Source organism: Botryllus schlosseri, unplaced genomic scaffold (assembly GCF_051294905.1).
Source record: "Botryllus schlosseri isolate E-star unplaced genomic scaffold, Bs_hap1 Bs30a, whole genome shotgun sequence".
Lineage (NCBI taxonomy): Eukaryota > Metazoa > Chordata > Ascidiacea > Stolidobranchia > Styelidae > Botryllus > Botryllus schlosseri.
In genome coordinates this window covers 155808-172334 of record NW_027648639.1, presented here as the reverse complement: position 1 = coordinate 172334, position 16527 = coordinate 155808, and the positions used below count along the sequence as shown (strand labels likewise).

The following is a 16527-nucleotide window of genomic DNA, read 5'->3' as shown; positions in this document are numbered from 1 at the left end:
GTACCCGCCGAAACAAGAGTTTGGACCTAATCGATTTTTGAGAAAATTTTGGAAAATTTTTTTTTCTCCGATTCCGATTTCCCGCACACCGACGGACTCGTGGGAGCCCGTAGAAGGCGAATACACTGTTTTGCGGGCGCTGGGAGGCCGTACGAAAAAGTAAAAATTTCACCCTCGTTCTGGCATCACGAGTCCATTGCGACTATGCACGTAGCTCTAGGACGCACAGGAGCCGAGATACGAGTTTTTCGCGAATAACTCGGCCCCTGTTGGGGCCAGACCCACGCGGGACCCCTCGTTGGAAGCGGCGCAGCGAGACGAATCCGGGAAAAAAAAAATTATCGAATTCGGACCACCCGGAGCCGAGATATCTCCGGTTAAAGGCCGCCCAAAACGGACCTTTGACCGGCTCTGGAGGCCGAGCCGTTGGTCGGATCGGGATAATTCCTTTGCGGGGCGTCTTCAAACAGTGCGGGGAACGCGCCCGTGTGGTTTTTAGGTGAAAAAATTTTTTTTCGGACTTTAACTTTTTCACGATCTCGGCCCCGTGTTATAGTATGGAGATTTCGGACTTAGAAAAAATCCGACGAGGTGAAAAATTTTTTTTCTTCGATTTCCAAATAAAGGCCACCGTCGGACTCGGGGGAGCCCGTAGACCGCCGCTAGCCACTTTTCCGGTCGCTGGGAGGCCGTACGAGAAAGAAAAATTTTCGCCCTCGCTTTGGCATCAGGAGTCCATTGCGACTATCCACGTAGCTCTACGGCGCACAGGAGCCGAGATACGAGTTTTTCGCGAATAACTCGGCCCCTGTTGGGGCCAGACCCACGCGGGACCCCTCGTTGGAAGCGGCGCAGCGAGACGAATCCGGGAAAAAAAAATTATCGAATTCGGACCACCCGGAGCCGAGATATCTCCGGTTAAAGGCCGCCCAAAACGGACCTTTGACCGGCTCTGGAGGCCGAGCCGTTGGTCGGATCGGGATAATTCCTTTGCGGGGCGTCTTCAAACAGTGCGGGGAACGCGCCCGTGTGGTTTTTAGGTGAAAAAATTTTTTTCGGACTTTAACTTTTTCACGATCTCGGCCCCGTGTTATAGTATGGAGATTTCGGACTTAGAAAAAATCCGACGAGGTGAAAAATTTTTTTTCTTCGATTTCCAAATAAAGGCCACCGTCGGACTCGGGGGAGCCCGTAGACCGCCGCTAGCCACTTTTCCGGTCGCTGGGAGGCCGTACGAGAAAGAAAAATTTTCGCCCTCGCTTTGGCATCAGGAGTCCATTGCGACTATCCACGTAGCTCTACGGCGCACAGGAGCCGAGATACGAGTTTTTCGCGAATAGCTCGGCCCCTGTTGGGGCCAGACCGACGCGGGACCCCTCGTTGGAAGCGGCGCAGCGAGACGAATCCGGGGAAAAAAAAATTATCGAATTCGGACCACCCGGAGCCGAGATATCTCCGGTTAAAGGCCGCCAAAAACGGACCTTTGACCGGCTCTGGAGGCCGAGCCGTTGGTCGGATCGGGATAATTCCTTTGCGGGGCGTCTTCAAACAGTGCGGGGAACGCGCCCGTGTGGTTTTTAGGTGAAAAAATTTTTTTCGGACTTTAACTTTTTCACGATCTCGGCCCCGTGTTATAGTATGGAGATTTCGGACTTAGAAAAAATCCGACGAGGTGAAAAATTTTTTTTCTTCGATTTCCAAATAAAGGCCACCGTCGGACTCGGGGGAGCCCGTAGACCGCCGCTAGCCACTTTTCCGGTCGCTGGGAGGCCGTACGAGAAAGAAAAATTTTCGCCCTCGCTTTGGCATCAGGAGTCCATTGCGACTATCCACGTAGCTCTACGGCGCACAGGAGCCGAGATACGAGTTTTTCGCGAATAGCTCGGCCCCTGTTGGGGCCAGACCGACGCGGGACCCCTCGTTGGAAGCGGCGCAGCGAGACGAATCCGGGAAAAAAAAAATTATCGAATTCGGACCACCCGGAGCCGAGATATCTCCGGTTAAAGGCCGCCAAAAACGGACCTTTGACCGGCTCTGGAGGCCGAGCCGTTGGTCGGATCGGGATAATTCCTTCGCAGGGCGTCTTCAAATAATGCGGGGAACGCGCCCGTGTGGTTTTTAGGGGAAAAAAAAATTTTTCGGACTTAGTCGTTTTTCGACACTCGCCCATGCTTTAACATAGGGCCCATACCGTAGCATGGGCGGGCGCGCCGGACTTGCTCGGATCGGTTCCAAACTTCGTGTGCGGGGTCTCTAGGCGGGCTTTTGGCCGGCAAAAAACTTGGACTTTTTCCGAGGAATTTTTCGGACTTGGTCGTTTTTCGGACCTCGCCCATACCTTAACATAGGGCCCATACCTTAACATGGGCGGGCGCGCCGGACTTGCTCGGATCGGTTCCAAACTTCGTGTGCGGGGTCTCTAGGCGGGCTTTTGGCCGGCAAAAAAAATCAACTTTCTCCGAGGAAAATTTCGGACTTAGTCGTTTTTCGACCTCGCCCATACCTTAACATAGGGCCCATACCTTAACATAGGCAAATCGCCTATACTTGGTCGGATCGGCTCCAAACTTCGTGTGGGGCCCCTCTAGGGATACTTTTGGCCGGCAAAAAACTTGGACTTTTTCCGAGGAATTTTTCGGACTTAGTCGTTTTTCGGACCTCGCCCATACCTTAACATAGGGCCCATACCGTAACATAGGCAAATCGCCTATACTTGGTCGGATCGGCTCCAAACTTCGTGTGGGGGGTCCCGTGGGAGGCCTTTGGGGAAAATTTTTTTTTTATTTTTTTTTTATTTTTTCGGAAAAAAAAAATTATTTTTCGGGAAAAAAAATTTTTTTGGTCGGCGAAAATTTTCCGGCCCCCCGGCCTTAGTTCGGCTCTGAAAAACGACTAAGTAGAAAAAAGTCACCAGGGTTTTCGGAAAAAGACTAATATAGGAAGGGGCGCGCGCCCGGCGCCTGACGGGAGGCCGGGCGCGAAACGTTGAATCTGCCGGCGAGAGGGGCTGTCGGCGCGGCGGAACTGATCCGTCGTCACCGGTTGGAGCGAAAGCATATGGGGGTGCGAAGCCAGCACTAATCACGGGTCGGCGAACCTCGAGTCGCGGGTTTAAACGTTGCGTGTCGCCAAGCGCTGCATAGAGCGAGCTTGCCCGGTATGCCGTAGACGGCGGGATATGGATGATAGTGACCCTACACCTGTCATACAGCCATGAGGCATATCGGAGAGCGGACTCAATAAATGTTGCGCGGACGCGATGCGTCGTCCTTCGGGCCTCGCGGCCCAGACCCTTCCTACGTAGCCAAGCGGCGTCCCGGAGGAGAGAATCCGGCGTCGAGAAACGGTCGTCAAATGCCTCGTCCCCACGTCTCGGACGCGTCGAACAGTCGTCAAATGCCTCGTCCCCGCGTCTAGGACGCGTAGTACGCCTTCGGGCGCCGTGCACGGTCGTCAAATGCCTCGTCCCCGCGTCTCGGACGCGTACAGCGGTCGACAAATGCCTCGTCCCCCACGCTGGGCCTCGCGGCCCTTGCCTCCAGCGCGAACGGACGTCGCGTCCCTGCGTTTCGGACGCCATCGCCGCCGAGAGCGAGCTTGCCCGATATGCCGTAGACGGCGGGAACAGGTCGGTCGTAGAACATCGCACCTCTCCTGGCCACGAGGCTTATCGGATAGCGGACTCACCAAGACGCGGCGTGGACGCGACGCTCCGCCCAGTCAGCGGGAAGGCCCGCTATACAAACACGACGTCCTCGGTCAGCCGCGGCGGCTCCGGGCGCTTATCCGTGCATCGCGTCGCGGCAGCGCAGCGCCCGAGCCCCGGCGGCAGGCCTCGCGTCCTTCTCGGATTCGGTTCCGTGCGGCGAGCAGATTCTATTAAGCGGTGAACGGCGGGTGTCCGCGTCCCACGAGACGACGGCGGGCGACCCGAGAACGGTCCTCGCGATCGAGAGAGCGAAAGAAAGCGACGGGCGCCGAGAACGGCGGCGCCGGCGCCGCGGAGCGCCTTGGTCCCGACGTCCGACCCCCGGCCCAGGGGCGGACGCTCGCAGTGCGCGAGAGATATCTGGTTGATCCTGCCAGTAGTGATATGCTTGTCTCAAAGATTAAGCCATGCAGGTGTAAGTACGAACTGAACGTAAAGTGAAACTGCGAACGGCTCATTAAATCAGTCTTGGTTTATTTGGTCCTTGCGAGAGCTAACGTGGATAACTGTGGCAATTCCAGAGCTAATACATGCGACCGAGCGCCGACTCCGGGAGGCGCGCTTTTATTGGTTCGAACCCGACCGGGCCTTCGCGGGCCCGTCTCTTTCGATGACTCTGGATAACCACGCGGATCGCACGCCTTCGCGGCGGCGACCTACCATTCAAGTGTCTGACCTATCAACTTTCGAAGGTAGGCTACGGGCTTACCTTTGTGATAACGGGTGACGGGGAATCAGGGTTCGATTCCGGAGAGGGAGCCTGAGAAACGGCTACCACATCCAAGGAAGGCAGCAGGCGCGCAAATTACCCATTCCCGACACGGGGAGGTAGTGACGAAAAATACCGATGCGGGACTCTAACGAGGCCCCGCAATCGGAATGAGTACATTCTAAAACTCTTGTCGAGTATCCATCGGAGGGCAAGTCTGGTGCCAGCAGCCGCGGTAATTCCAGCTCCGAAAGTGTATGCTAAAGTTGTTGCGGTTGAAAAGCTCGTAGTTGGATGAAGAGCGCGCGGCGCCGGTCCGTCCGTCGAAGGGCGTGCACCGGCGTCGAGAGTTCCGCCTGTCGGCGCTTCCCGGGTGTTCTTGATCGGGTGCACGGGGTGACCGACGAGTTTACTTTGAAAAAATTAGAGTGTTCAAAGCAGGTTTTTCGCCTGCATAGTGTTGCATGGAATAATGGAATAAGACCTCGGTCTCGTTTCGTTGGCGTTCGCGAGTGCGAGGTAATGATTGAGAGGGACAGCCGGGGGCGTCCGTACTCTGCCGTTAGAGGTGAAATTCTTGGATCGGCGGAAGACGAACTACTGCGAAAGCGTTCGCCAAGAATGTTTTCTTTAATCAAGAGCGAAAGTCAGAGGTTCGAAGACGATCAGATACCGTCCTAGTTCTGACTATAAACGATGCCAACTGGCGATCGGCGGGCGTTACGATGACGACCTCGCCGGCAGCTTCCGGGAAACCAAAGTCTTTGGGTTCCGGGGGAAGTATGGTTGCAAAGCTGAAACTTAAAGGAATTGACGGAAGGGCACCACCAGGAGTGGAGCCTGCGGCTTAATTTGACTCAACACGGGGAAACTCACCCGGCCCGGACACGGGAAGGATTGACAGATTGACAGCTCTTTCTTGATTCTGTGGGTGGTGGTGCATGGCCGTTCTTAGTTGGTGGAGCGATTTGTCTGGTTAATTCCGATAACGAACGAGACTCTGGCATGCTAAATAGTTACGCGACCCTCGGCGGTCGGCGTGAAACTTCTTAGAGGGACTAGTGGCGTTTTTAGCCACGCGAGATCGAGCAATAACAGGTCTGTGATGCCCTTAGATGTTCGGGGCCGCACGCGCGCTACATTGGGCGGATCAGCGAGTCCGCCCGGGCCGAAGGGTCCGGGTAACCCGTTGAACCCCGTCCGTGATTGGGATAGGGCCTTGCAATTGTTGCCCTCGAACGAGGAATTCCCAGTAAGCGCGAGTCATCAGCTCGCGTTGATTACGTCCCTGCCCTTTGTACACACCGCCCGTCGCTACTACCGATTGAAAGGTTTAGTGAGATCCTCGGATCTGCCCCGTCGCGGTTGGAGACGGCCGCGGCGGTACGCAGTGAAGGCGACCGAACTTGATCGTTTAGAGGAAGTAAAAGTCGTAACAAGGTTTCCGTAGGTGAACCTGCGGAAGGATCATTATCGTTGGTGGCGAGCCGCGGTGGTCGCCCCTCAATTCAAGTGTCTTCGATCTGGCGCCGGGTCCGCGAGGACTCGGCGTCGCGGTGCCTGCGGGCGCCGCTCGGTTAACGCGAACGAGACTGTAATTCGAGCAGGCGTTCGACGGCGGGCCGGGGAATCCGTCGTCGGGGCACGCTCTAAAGTGGCGTCGGCCTTGAGCTAGTCGGCGCGGAGGTGGCTGAGACCTCTGGGTCCGAGTCGCCGCGAACGAGACTGTGTTAAGCGGCGTCTGCCTTGAGCAAGTAGGCGTCGCGGGCGGCTGAGACCTCCGGGTCCGAGTCGCCGCGAGCGAGACGGGGGACCGAGACCGAACGCCTCTAGGTCCGAGTCCCTCGAACGAAAACGATGCGCGACGCGATGCGGTTGTCCTACGAGCAAAGAGAGTACGACTCTCGACGGTGGATCACTAGGCTCGCGAGTCGATGAAGGACGCAGCTAAGTGCGAGAAGTAATGTGAATTGCAGAACACATTGAACGTCGATATTCTGAACGCGAATTGCGGCGTCGGGCAAATCCCGGCGCCGCGTCTGCCTCAGCGTCGGCGAGTGACGATGCGCGTGGCGGCTTTGGGTTGGGCCGCCCGCGGAGAAGACAAGGCTGAAAGTTTGGGCGTCGGGCTGCGAAGCCCGTCGCCCCGAGGTAGACCGGCGCGCGCCTGCGTCGGGGCCGGACCCGGTCGTTCTGCGACTCGGCCGCCGTTGCGATCGCGCCTCCGCGCGCGGTACTGGCGGTCGAAGCGCCGTTCGGCTTTGCGAGGAGCGGCTCCCGGCGTCTAAGCGAGCCGGAGCCGGCCGAGGCGAGCGGCCGGCAGAGGTACGACTTCGACCTGAGTTCAGGCGAGGCTACCCGCTGAATTTAGGCATATTATTAAGCGGTGGAAAAGAAACCAACGGGGATTCCCCGAGTAACGGCGAGTGAAGCGGGATCTGTCCAGCGTCGAACCTGCGCGTTCTCGAAGCGCGCCGGAATGTGACGTAAGGAAGACCCAATGCGACGGCCGGCGTGCGCCGAAGTCCTTCTGATCGAGGCCTCTCCCCCGCGAGGGTGTCAGGCCCGCGAGGGCGCGCGCCGCCGCCGCTGAGGGTCTTCCCGGAGTCGGGTTGTTTGAGAATGCAGCCTGAAGCGGGTGGTAAACTCCATCTAAGACTGAATACGGTCGCGAGACCGATAGCGAACGAGTACCGTGAGGGAAAGTTGAAAAGCACTTTGAAGAGAGAGTTCAAAAGTACGTGAAACCGTCGAGAGGTAAACGGGAGGGCCCGTCCGGGCTCGGGGTCGCTTTCAGTCGGGCGCGCGGGCGCGTCCGGGCGAAGGGCGGAGGCGCGAGCCCTGTCCGCGTCCGGGCGCGCGTGACGCACCGGCGCACTAGCTCCCCGGGCGGGCCGCGACCGGCTCGCGGTCGGCCAGAAACGCGCTCGGAAGGTGGCCGTCGCCCTCGCGGGCGGCGGTGTCACAGCCGGGCGCGCGAAAAGCCGGCCGGGGGCCGAGGTGACGGCGCCGCGCGCGCCGCCTCTCCGGAGGCGGCGGGCGTTCGTGCGGCCGCGGCAGGCGTCGGGCGTCGGCGGTACCGTTCGCGGTGCCGGCGGCTCCCGCGTCGTCGGGGTCGGGCGTTCGCCTCGCGCGCGGGGTCTGCGGTCGTGTCGGCCACCTTCCCGACCCGTCTTGAAACACGGACCAAGAAGTCTAACGCGAGCGCGAGTTGACGGGCGGTACGAGACCCGAGAGCGAAAGTAAACTGTAGCGCGTCACGGACGCGCGAGGTCGGATCCGGCCCCTCGCGGGGCCGCGAGCACGACCGGCCGGCCGCCGCCGCCGGGGCGGCCGAGCGAGAGCGTTCCCGTTGGGACCCGAAAGATGGTGAACTATGCCTTGGAAGCTCGCGGCCTTCGAGCCGCGGGCGACCCGCTCTTAAGACAGCGTCAGGCGGGGAGTCTGACTTGGGCTTGTGGCAGCCGAGCGTTCATAGCGACGTTGCTTTTTGATCCTTCGATTTCGGCACTTCCTATCATTGCGAAGCAGAATTCGCCAAGCGTTGAATTGTTCACCCACAAATAGGGAACGTGAGCTGGGTTTAGACCGTCGTGAGACAGGTTAGTTTTGCCATACTGAGGAAGCGTTGTCGCGACAGTAATTCTGCTCAGTACGAGAGAAACAGCAGATTCAGACATTTGGTTCATGCGCACGGCTGACAAGCCGATGGCGCGAAGCTACCATCTGGGGGATTACGACTGAACGACTCTAAGTCGGAATCCCGCCTGAGTAGCGACGACGTCCCGGGTGCCTCGAGGCGAGCGAGGCGCGGCTAGGCGCCGCCTTTGCGGGCGGCGCCGACGGAGCCTTTGTCGGTTGACCCTTCGTCGGCCCGTAAGCTTGGGCTGGCCGAGACGACGGTAGCACTTTTCGCGTGGGCGAGGTGCCGCTTCATTCGCAGACGACCTAGTTTGAGATCGGGGTGTCGTACCCGCTAGAGCAGTTTCTCGCTGCGATGCGTTGAAAGACATCCCCGAGATCTATGATCAGCGCCCGGGCTCGCCTCTGGGCGGGCGCGGGCGCTTTTTTCTCGCTGTCTCCGCCGCCTCTGGCGGGGGCGTGGGAGGTGTGAGCTTTGGGCCGCGGCGTTGCGTGGGCGACGGCCGGAGCGCGGCGCGTCAGATTCGGCGCGTTGCGTGGGCCGTTGCCGGAGCGCGGTGCCGGCCTCGGAAAATCGACAGAGTCCGAACCGAGGCGAACCTCGGATGCCGCCCGGGCCCAAGGCAGAGAGCCTGGGCCGCGTGGAAAAACCACAGAGTCCGCGCCTCGGCGCCGGCCGGGGCGCGTTGCCAGGATCGAAGTCCCGGCCGTGCCGCAGAGCGGGCTGAAGTCCCCAGCCCTTGAAGCCCAAGGCAGAGTGCCTGGGCCGTGGAAAACGACAGAGTCCGCGCCTCGGCGCCGGCCGGGGTGCGTTGCCGGGATCGAAGTCCCGGCCGTGCCGCCGCAGAGTCGATCGGAGCGCCCGGCCCTCTGAGCCTATGCCGGAGTGCGCGCCGAGCCCGTGGAATAAGTTACTCCCGCCGTTTACCCGCCTGAGACTTGTACAAAACAGCGCGGTCCGCGCCTCGGCGCCGGCCGGGACGCGGCTCGGGAGACGGCTCGCCGGCCGTCCCGTGAGGCCTGCCGAGAGCGCCGACCCCCTGGCGCCGCCTCGGCGCCGACCGGGTGAGACGGCAGGCGGGCCCGCGTAGCTCACGGCGGCGAGCCGACCTTCTTGGGTGGCCGCGCCGGCTCTCCGGCCGAGCGAGACGGCAGGCGGGCCCGCGGATCGTGCCGCCGCCGGCCGAGCTCGGAGCCGCCTCGGTGAAAACGACAGAGTCCGTTGATTGCTTCGGGCGCGCGCCCTGCAGACCGCCGTCCGGCCAGGCGAGGCGCGGGCGGCGCCGGCTCCGAGATTCCGCCGGCCTCAGAGGAGGCCGAGGGCGGGCCGCGTTTTCCGCCGGATCGACGATCGGGGACATCGAGGGCACCGCGGGCGCGGGCCTCCGACGCCTTTGCGGCGTCGGCTGGCGGCGCCCTCGGTGTTCCTCCATCTTTTTTTTCGTTTTGGTCACGAAATCGAGGTAAAACGGTCGACCTTGTGTCTTTGACATCGGGTCGACCTTTTTGTCTCGATTCCGGAAAAGTCGAAATTCCAAAAGTATATTTTAGTGTTCCGAAACCTATACGAGCGCGTAGAGCGCGTCGAGACGATCTCAACGGTGGTTCGTTCGTCTCGATCGGACCACGGGGAGCGGAGTTATGGCCCGAAGACCGACCCCGATTTCGACCCCGGTCGGGCGCCCGACTCTGGCCGCGGCCGGCCGGGGCTGGCGCCTCGGCCAAAATCTCGAGAATCGCCGAAGCAATCAACGGACTTAGTCGTTTTTCGCACCTCGCCCATACTTTAACATGGGGCCTATACTCTAACATGGGGCCCATACCTTAGCATAGGCGGACCGACTATACTTGCTCGGATCGGTTCCAAACTTCGTGTGCGGGGTCTTATGGATGACTTTTGGCCGGCGAAAAAGTTCAACTTTTTCCGAGGAAAATTTCGGACTTAGTCGTTTTTCGCACCCCGCCTATGCTTTAACATAGGGCCCATACATTAACATGGGCGGATCGCCTATACTTGGTCGGATCGATTCCAAACTTCGTGTGCGGGGTCTTATGGATGACTTTTGGCCGGCGAAAAAGTTCAACTTTTTCCGAGGAAAATTTCGGACTTAGTCGTTTTTCGCACCTCGCCTATGCTATAACATAGGGCCCATGCATTAACATGGGCGGATCGCCTATACTCGGTCGGATCGATTCCAAACTTCGTGTGCGGGGTCTTATGGATGACTTTTGGCCGGCGAAAAAGTTCAACTTTTTCCGAGGAAAATTTCGGACTTAGTCGTTTTTCGCACCCCGCCTATGCTTTAACATAGGGCCCATACATTAACATGGGCGGATCGCCTATACTTGGTCGGATCGATTCCAAACTTCGTGTGCGGGGTCTTATGGATGACTTTTGGCCGGCGAAAAAGTTCAACTTTTTCCGAGGAAAATTTCGGACTTAGTCGTTTTTCGCACCCCGCCTATGCTTTAACATGGGGCCCATACATTAACATGGGCGGATCGCCTATACTTGGTCGGATCGATTCCAAACTTCGTGTGCGGGGTCTTATGGATGACTTTTGGCCGGCGAAAAAGTTCAACTTTTTCCGAGGAAAATTTCGGACTTAGTCGTTTTTCGCACCCCGCCTATGCTTTAACATAGGGCCCATACATTAACATGGGCGGATCGCCTATACTTGGTCGGATCGATTCCAAACTTCGTGTGCGGGGTCTTATGGATGACTTTTGGCCGGCGAAAAAGTTCAACTTTTTCCGAGGAAAATTTCGGACTTAGTCGTTTTTCGCACCCCGCCTATGCTTTAACATAGGGCCCATGCATTAACATGGGCGGATCGCCTATACTTGGTCGGATCGATTCCAAACTTCGTGTGCGGGGTCTTATGGATGACTTTTGGCCGGCGAAAAAGTTCAACTTTTTCCGAGGAAAATTTCGGACTTGGTCGTTTTTCGCACCCCGCCTATGCTTTAACATAGGACCCATACATTAACATGGGCGGATCGCCCATACTTGGTCGGATCGATTCCAAACTTCGTGTGCGGGGTCTTATGGATGACTTTTGGCCGGCGAAAAAGTTCAACTTTTTCCGAGGAAAATTTCGGACTTAGTCGTTTTTCGCACCCCGCCTATGCTATAACATAGGGCCCATACATTAACATGGGCGGATCGCCTATACTTGGTCGGATCGATTCCAAACTTCGTGTGCGGGGTCTTATGGATGACTTTTGGCCGGCGAAAAAGTTCAACTTTTTCCGAGGAAAATTTCGGACTTAGTCGTTTTTCGCACCTCGCCTATGCTATAACATAGGGCCCATACATTAACATGGGCGGATCGCCTATACTCGGTCGGATCGATTCCAAACTTCGTGTGCGGGGTCCTATGGATGACTTTTGGCCGGCGAAAAAGTTCAACTTTTTTCTAGGAAAATTTCGGACTTAGTCGTTTTTCGCACCTCGCCCATGCTTTAACATGGGGCCTTACGGTGAACCGTCCAGACTTGCTCCGATCGGTTCCAAAGTTCGTGTGCGGGGTCTCAGGGATGACTTTTGGCCGGCAAAAATTGGAACTTTTGCCGGAAAAAATTCCGGACTCATGATAGGCGCCAGCTCATGATGTCGCCAGTAGTTACGACTTGGTCGTTTTTCGACCTAGCCCACACAAAGTAACATAGACGGCCATTTCAGACTTGCTCATATCATCTCCAGAATCCTGTGTGGGCTCTCGTTGGTGACTTTTGGCCGGCAAAAAATTGGAACTTTAGCCGGAAAAAATTCCGGACTCATGATAGGCGCCACGTATTGAAGACGCAAATTTCGTGTCATGTTGAACCGTTGAACGCTACGGGAGCAGTAGAACGCGACCAGGGGGTTTCGAACAACGACCAACGCATTCCTCACGGCCGAATTCACCTACGATAGGGATTTCGGACCCGGTCGATTTTCATGATGGGCGCCAGTCATGATGGCGCCATCAGATTAAGCATAAGACCTGATCGATTTTCATGATCGGCGCCACTCATGATCGTCGCCACGAATTCAAGCATACGCCAATACTGTGACATTTCGACTTTATCCGGAAAAATTCCGGACTCCGTCACGCTTTCGTGATCGGCTCCAGGTATCGGAGGCGCCAAATTCCGGGTATCGAAGGCACCAAACGCATGTCAAGGGACTTTATTGGCGCCTTCATTTTGCGTTAAAACGTGTCCGGGATCTCATCATCCATGCCCGTCATCGTGAGGTTGTGGAGCCGGACATGAATTTCGCATTAAGTTTACGTGCGTCGCGTTCTCGACGTCGTGAAAGGGGCTTAGGCGTATCATGGTAGGCGCCACGCTCGTTCTCACGATTTTGGGGATCAAAATCAAGAGTCAAAGAACAAAACTCCGTTCATCCAGGTTTATTTGTCTTTAAAAACGACTTGATGAATCTCATTTTTGAACGCATTTGCTGAAAGTTTAAATAGCATTCCGATTTATATTCGTGAACTATCCTGCTCAGTAGAGGTCCACGATCGTAATAAAACGCATGCAAACGAGAGTCTTTGATCAATTTCTCCACTAGCTCGTTCGTCAACGTGGTCTTTGTCCCTCTCTGACGGTTGCATATCGAATTCGCTATTTCCTCGACGTCATTATCTGCGGGTTTGAATATGATTGGAAATGGAATTTTGGACAGTAATAGCAAATAGATTACCCTCATTTGTGACGATCCGTGTGTCCCGGTCCGTAGCGAATAAAGTTTCCGAATTAGCTCCGTTTGATTGCGTGTCATTTTCGGTGCGAAAAGTGCTATCGTCCTCTGTTTGCAGCTCTGGTTGAACTGTGGTCGGGGTTGGGGTCGGTCTGACGATCCGTGTGTCCCGGTCCGTAGCGAATAGAGTTTCCGAATTAGCTCCGTTTGATTGCGTATCATTTTCGGTGCGTAAAGTGATATCGTCCTTTGTTGGCAGCTCAGGTTGAACTGTGGTCGGGGTTGGGTTCGGTGATTCAAATGATCCTTAATCAACAGTTGCGGTCAGATATATGACGTTATAATTTTATAGGGCTTTACATACCTTCATTTGGGGGAGCTTTTGACGCGGCCAACTCCGCATATAAGTCATCGTGTGTACTGTTCACGGCTTTGCGGAGCATTTCTCTGCATAGAATCGCCCCGGCAGCCGCCCTCTTGGTCCTGCCTATCCCGTCATAGTGTCGACTCGCGACCTCCGTGCTGTGCGACGATGACATCGCAACATGATATTGTCCAATGTCGTCAAGCGAACTCGCCATCGTGGCGACTATTTTACGGAGGTGCTGGTACGTTAGGCTGACTTCGTGGGTACTGAGGTATTCCACGACACAAACCGATAAATTTTGGAACGGCTTGCCGTTCGAGTTTCGCAACGCGACTTCTTCCCGTGACAAATCCAAGTTTGGATTGGTTTGCTTGCAAATCTGAAATCGAAAAGAGGTTTTAGACCGCTCCATTACACGTTCATATCTTCGTAACACCTACCTGTTTGAATCGGTCATAGTCTTTTTGAGTCATAACCAACAAACCCTGACTCGACAGGCACTTGTTGTGGTTGACCTGTATGACTAACATTTCGGGATCGTTCACGGAACGGACGGCGTGGCTAAGCTCGTATCCGGTCACTCTACGAAAATATGACAGTCTCGTGCCACTTGCAAGTCCGACCTGGATGATTGTCGCGGCCAAGCAATCCCGCACGTTTTCGTCTGTTAACGGTTGATGGAGGTCTCTTTTAAACGTTTCGCTTTTGATCATTCTAAAAAAAAACACGCATATTAAACTTAAAACTTTACGATATTTTAACCTTAGCACGAACCTTTTGATATTCGGCCAATTTTTATTGATGACGTCCATGTCGAGAGACAAACGTTTCTCGTGCTGCCGCTTTCTTCTTTTATTGGTCGCTCTAGAGTACGTCGCGATGATTTGTAGGGCTCTCAGTTGGTTGTCCGGTGAAACCACTTTTTCCAACAATGCCGGATGCTGCATACGCGCAAATTCAAGAAATCCCTTTAGCGACGCCAGGGTGTTGAAAATAGTGCTCGCGGACAGTCTCCCGTCGGCGTTAGAAATGTACGTGACTAATTGTTCCGGCTCGTCAACCACAAACTTCTTGAAAACTGATTTTAGTTTGCTGACGACCATTTTGGTGTTGACTTCGTCGAGCGCTTGCACTTGGCGATGCCTTTCGTACAGGGAGAGGAGCTGTAATAAACGGATCTGCATTATTTCGGTAAAAAAGTGACACATTACCTTCAGAGTTACTCACGCTTGAAAAGTCGGACTCGAAGGTCAACTTTTTAAAGTTTTCCTGGTAGGTCTCGCAACCTATCCCGAAGCCGTCGCGTATTTTATCGGAATGGATAATCCTCCAGTGTGTTGCTTTATAGGCCGTGGCAACTGGTCTAGAACAGAGTCCACACCAAGACCGTGGGCGACATTCCTTGATGTATTGCTTGGGCTCGCGCAAGTAGCGAGCGGACCTGCGACATGTAATATTTTTTGGCTTCTAGTTGTTATAAATAAGCCAACGACAATCTTACTCTTTAATTCTCTCGACTGACCACTTATGAACGTTCCTCAGATGCCGCGTTCTATGACCTTTGGTGGGTATATGGCAGACTTGACATCGGTCGAGTCTTATTCTTTTAGTGGGTCGAATTGTAACAGGATCGCTGGAATAAACAATAAAACTCCGATATTCGCGGCTCTCTAGCGCTCCCTACGTGACCCCGCATCATCTAGTCACACATTGACGTGACCAGCGCGCGCTTAGGAGCCGGGAGGTGCGTCGTTTGTCATTCTGAGCCGTCCCAGAGAAGAGAAAATGGCAGAAAACCCCCAGAAATCCGATTATCGCCGCTCTCTAGCGCCCCTTACGTGACCCCACCCCATCGAGCCGCACATCGACGTCACCAGCGCGCGCTTAGGAGCCGGGAAGTGCGTCGTTTGTCATTATTAGCCGTCCCAGAGAAGAGATAATGGCCGGAAACCCTACCGGAAATCCGATATTCGCCGCTCTCTAGCGCCCCCACACGTGACCCCACCCCATCGAGCCGCGCATCGACGTCATCAGCGCGCGCTTAGGAGCCGGGAGGTGCGTCGTTTGTCATTCTGGGCCGTCCCAGAAAAGAGATATTTGCCGAAAACCGGTCCAGGCATTCCTTATGGGATTTCCGCCGACTGTGACGTCACGGCTAATCAAAGGCCACTTTGGAGGCCGCAAGCGGTCCTCCCCCAGGTCGGACATCATCGAGCTGCACATCGACGTGACCATCGCGCGATTTCCAACACTTCGGTGGCTCGTTCGTCGTGCTGGGCTCACCCAGAGTTGAGATATGGCACGAAAACTGGCCCATGCATTCCTTATGGAAGCTGGACTTCCGCAAAATCTCGCCATGTTAAAGTATAGGGAATTTTTCGAGACGTGTAGTCCAATAACTCAACTCGTGTATGTAGCACATAGTTAAACGATCCCGCGTTCGAATTGGCGCAAAGGGAAGAATACAATACAATGAGAATTTTCCGATTCGGAGTTACCGGGGCTGAGATAGCGACGAGTTATGGATACGAGTTACGGCCCGAAATCCAACTATTTTGGACTCGGTAAAAGCTACTTCGCCGAATCCTGCCACGCTAAAGTATAGGGATTTCGGAATTAGAAGAATTTTTCACTCACCCGGTGACTTTAGATTCCATTATATGCTCTTGATGCACGGTAATCCTCTAAAAACGTCCTTCCAACGCGACAGTTCACTAGCATATGAGCGCGCGGCGAGAATTTTCTGGAAAAATATATTCCCGGGTCATTATTACGTCATAGAGGGCCCGAAATTTTTTTTCTCGAAAATCGGTCTGGGGCCCGCCGAAACACGTTTTTTGACGATTTTTATGCATTTTGGGCGGTTGTTGACACTGTTTAAGGTCCTAAATCACGCTCTGGTTGTCTTGTGCCAAGTCTACAAGACGCCTAAACCAGTTTTACACGTAACCGGCACGCACAACTACCAATATAGACGATGCAGTACCCGCCGAAACACGGTTTTTGACGATTTTTATGCATTTTGGGCGGTTGTTGACACTGTATAAGGTCCTAAATCACGCTCTGGTTGTCTTGTGCCAAGTCTACAAGACGCCTAAACCAGTTTTACACGTAACCGGCACGCACAACTACCAATATAGACGATGCAGTACCCGCCGAAACACGTTTTTTGACGATTTTTATGCATTTTGGGCGGTTGTTGACACTGTATAAGGTCCTAAATCACGCTCTGGTTGTCTTGTGCCAAGTCTACAAGACGCCTAAACCAGTTTTACACGTAACCGGCACGCACAACTACCAATATAGACGAAGCAGTACCCGCCGAAACACGGTTTTTGACGATTTTTATGCATTTTGGGCGGTTGTTGACACTGTATAAGGTCCTAAATCACGCTCTGGTTGTCTTG

The 16527-nt window shown here is 55.2% G+C and overlaps 1 protein-coding gene, 2 non-coding genes and 1 pseudogene across 3 annotated transcripts; 3 read left to right on the top strand and 1 right to left on the bottom strand.

The window, feature by feature from the left end:
- The first annotated feature begins 4066 nt into the window (after positions 1-4066).
- Positions 4067-5891, top strand: LOC145460002 (small subunit ribosomal RNA). Its single transcript, XR_013921665.1, has one exon. It is a non-coding gene; the product is annotated as a small subunit ribosomal RNA (ribosomal RNA).
- A 426-nt stretch (positions 5892-6317) lies between these two features.
- LOC145459995 (5.8S ribosomal RNA) lies at positions 6318-6471 on the top strand. The gene has a single exon (XR_013921658.1). It is a non-coding gene; the product is annotated as a 5.8S ribosomal RNA (ribosomal RNA).
- A 281-nt stretch (positions 6472-6752) lies between these two features.
- LOC145460024 (large subunit ribosomal RNA) lies at positions 6753-8451 on the top strand (annotated as a pseudogene).
- A 3994-nt stretch (positions 8452-12445) lies between these two features.
- On the bottom strand, positions 12446-15855 carry LOC145459978 (uncharacterized). The gene is made up of 8 exons (XM_080338421.1): positions 15758-15855; positions 14622-14753; positions 14348-14561; positions 13895-14283; positions 13561-13834; positions 13118-13499; positions 12757-13059; positions 12446-12698 (listed from the first exon to the last, which is right to left on the bottom strand). The coding sequence occupies exons 1-8, from the start codon at positions 15775-15777 to the stop codon at positions 12451-12453; spliced, it is 1962 nt and encodes a 653-aa protein (XP_080194547.1). The 5' UTR covers positions 15778-15855; the 3' UTR covers positions 12446-12450.
- Positions 15856-16527: the final 672 nt, after the last annotated feature.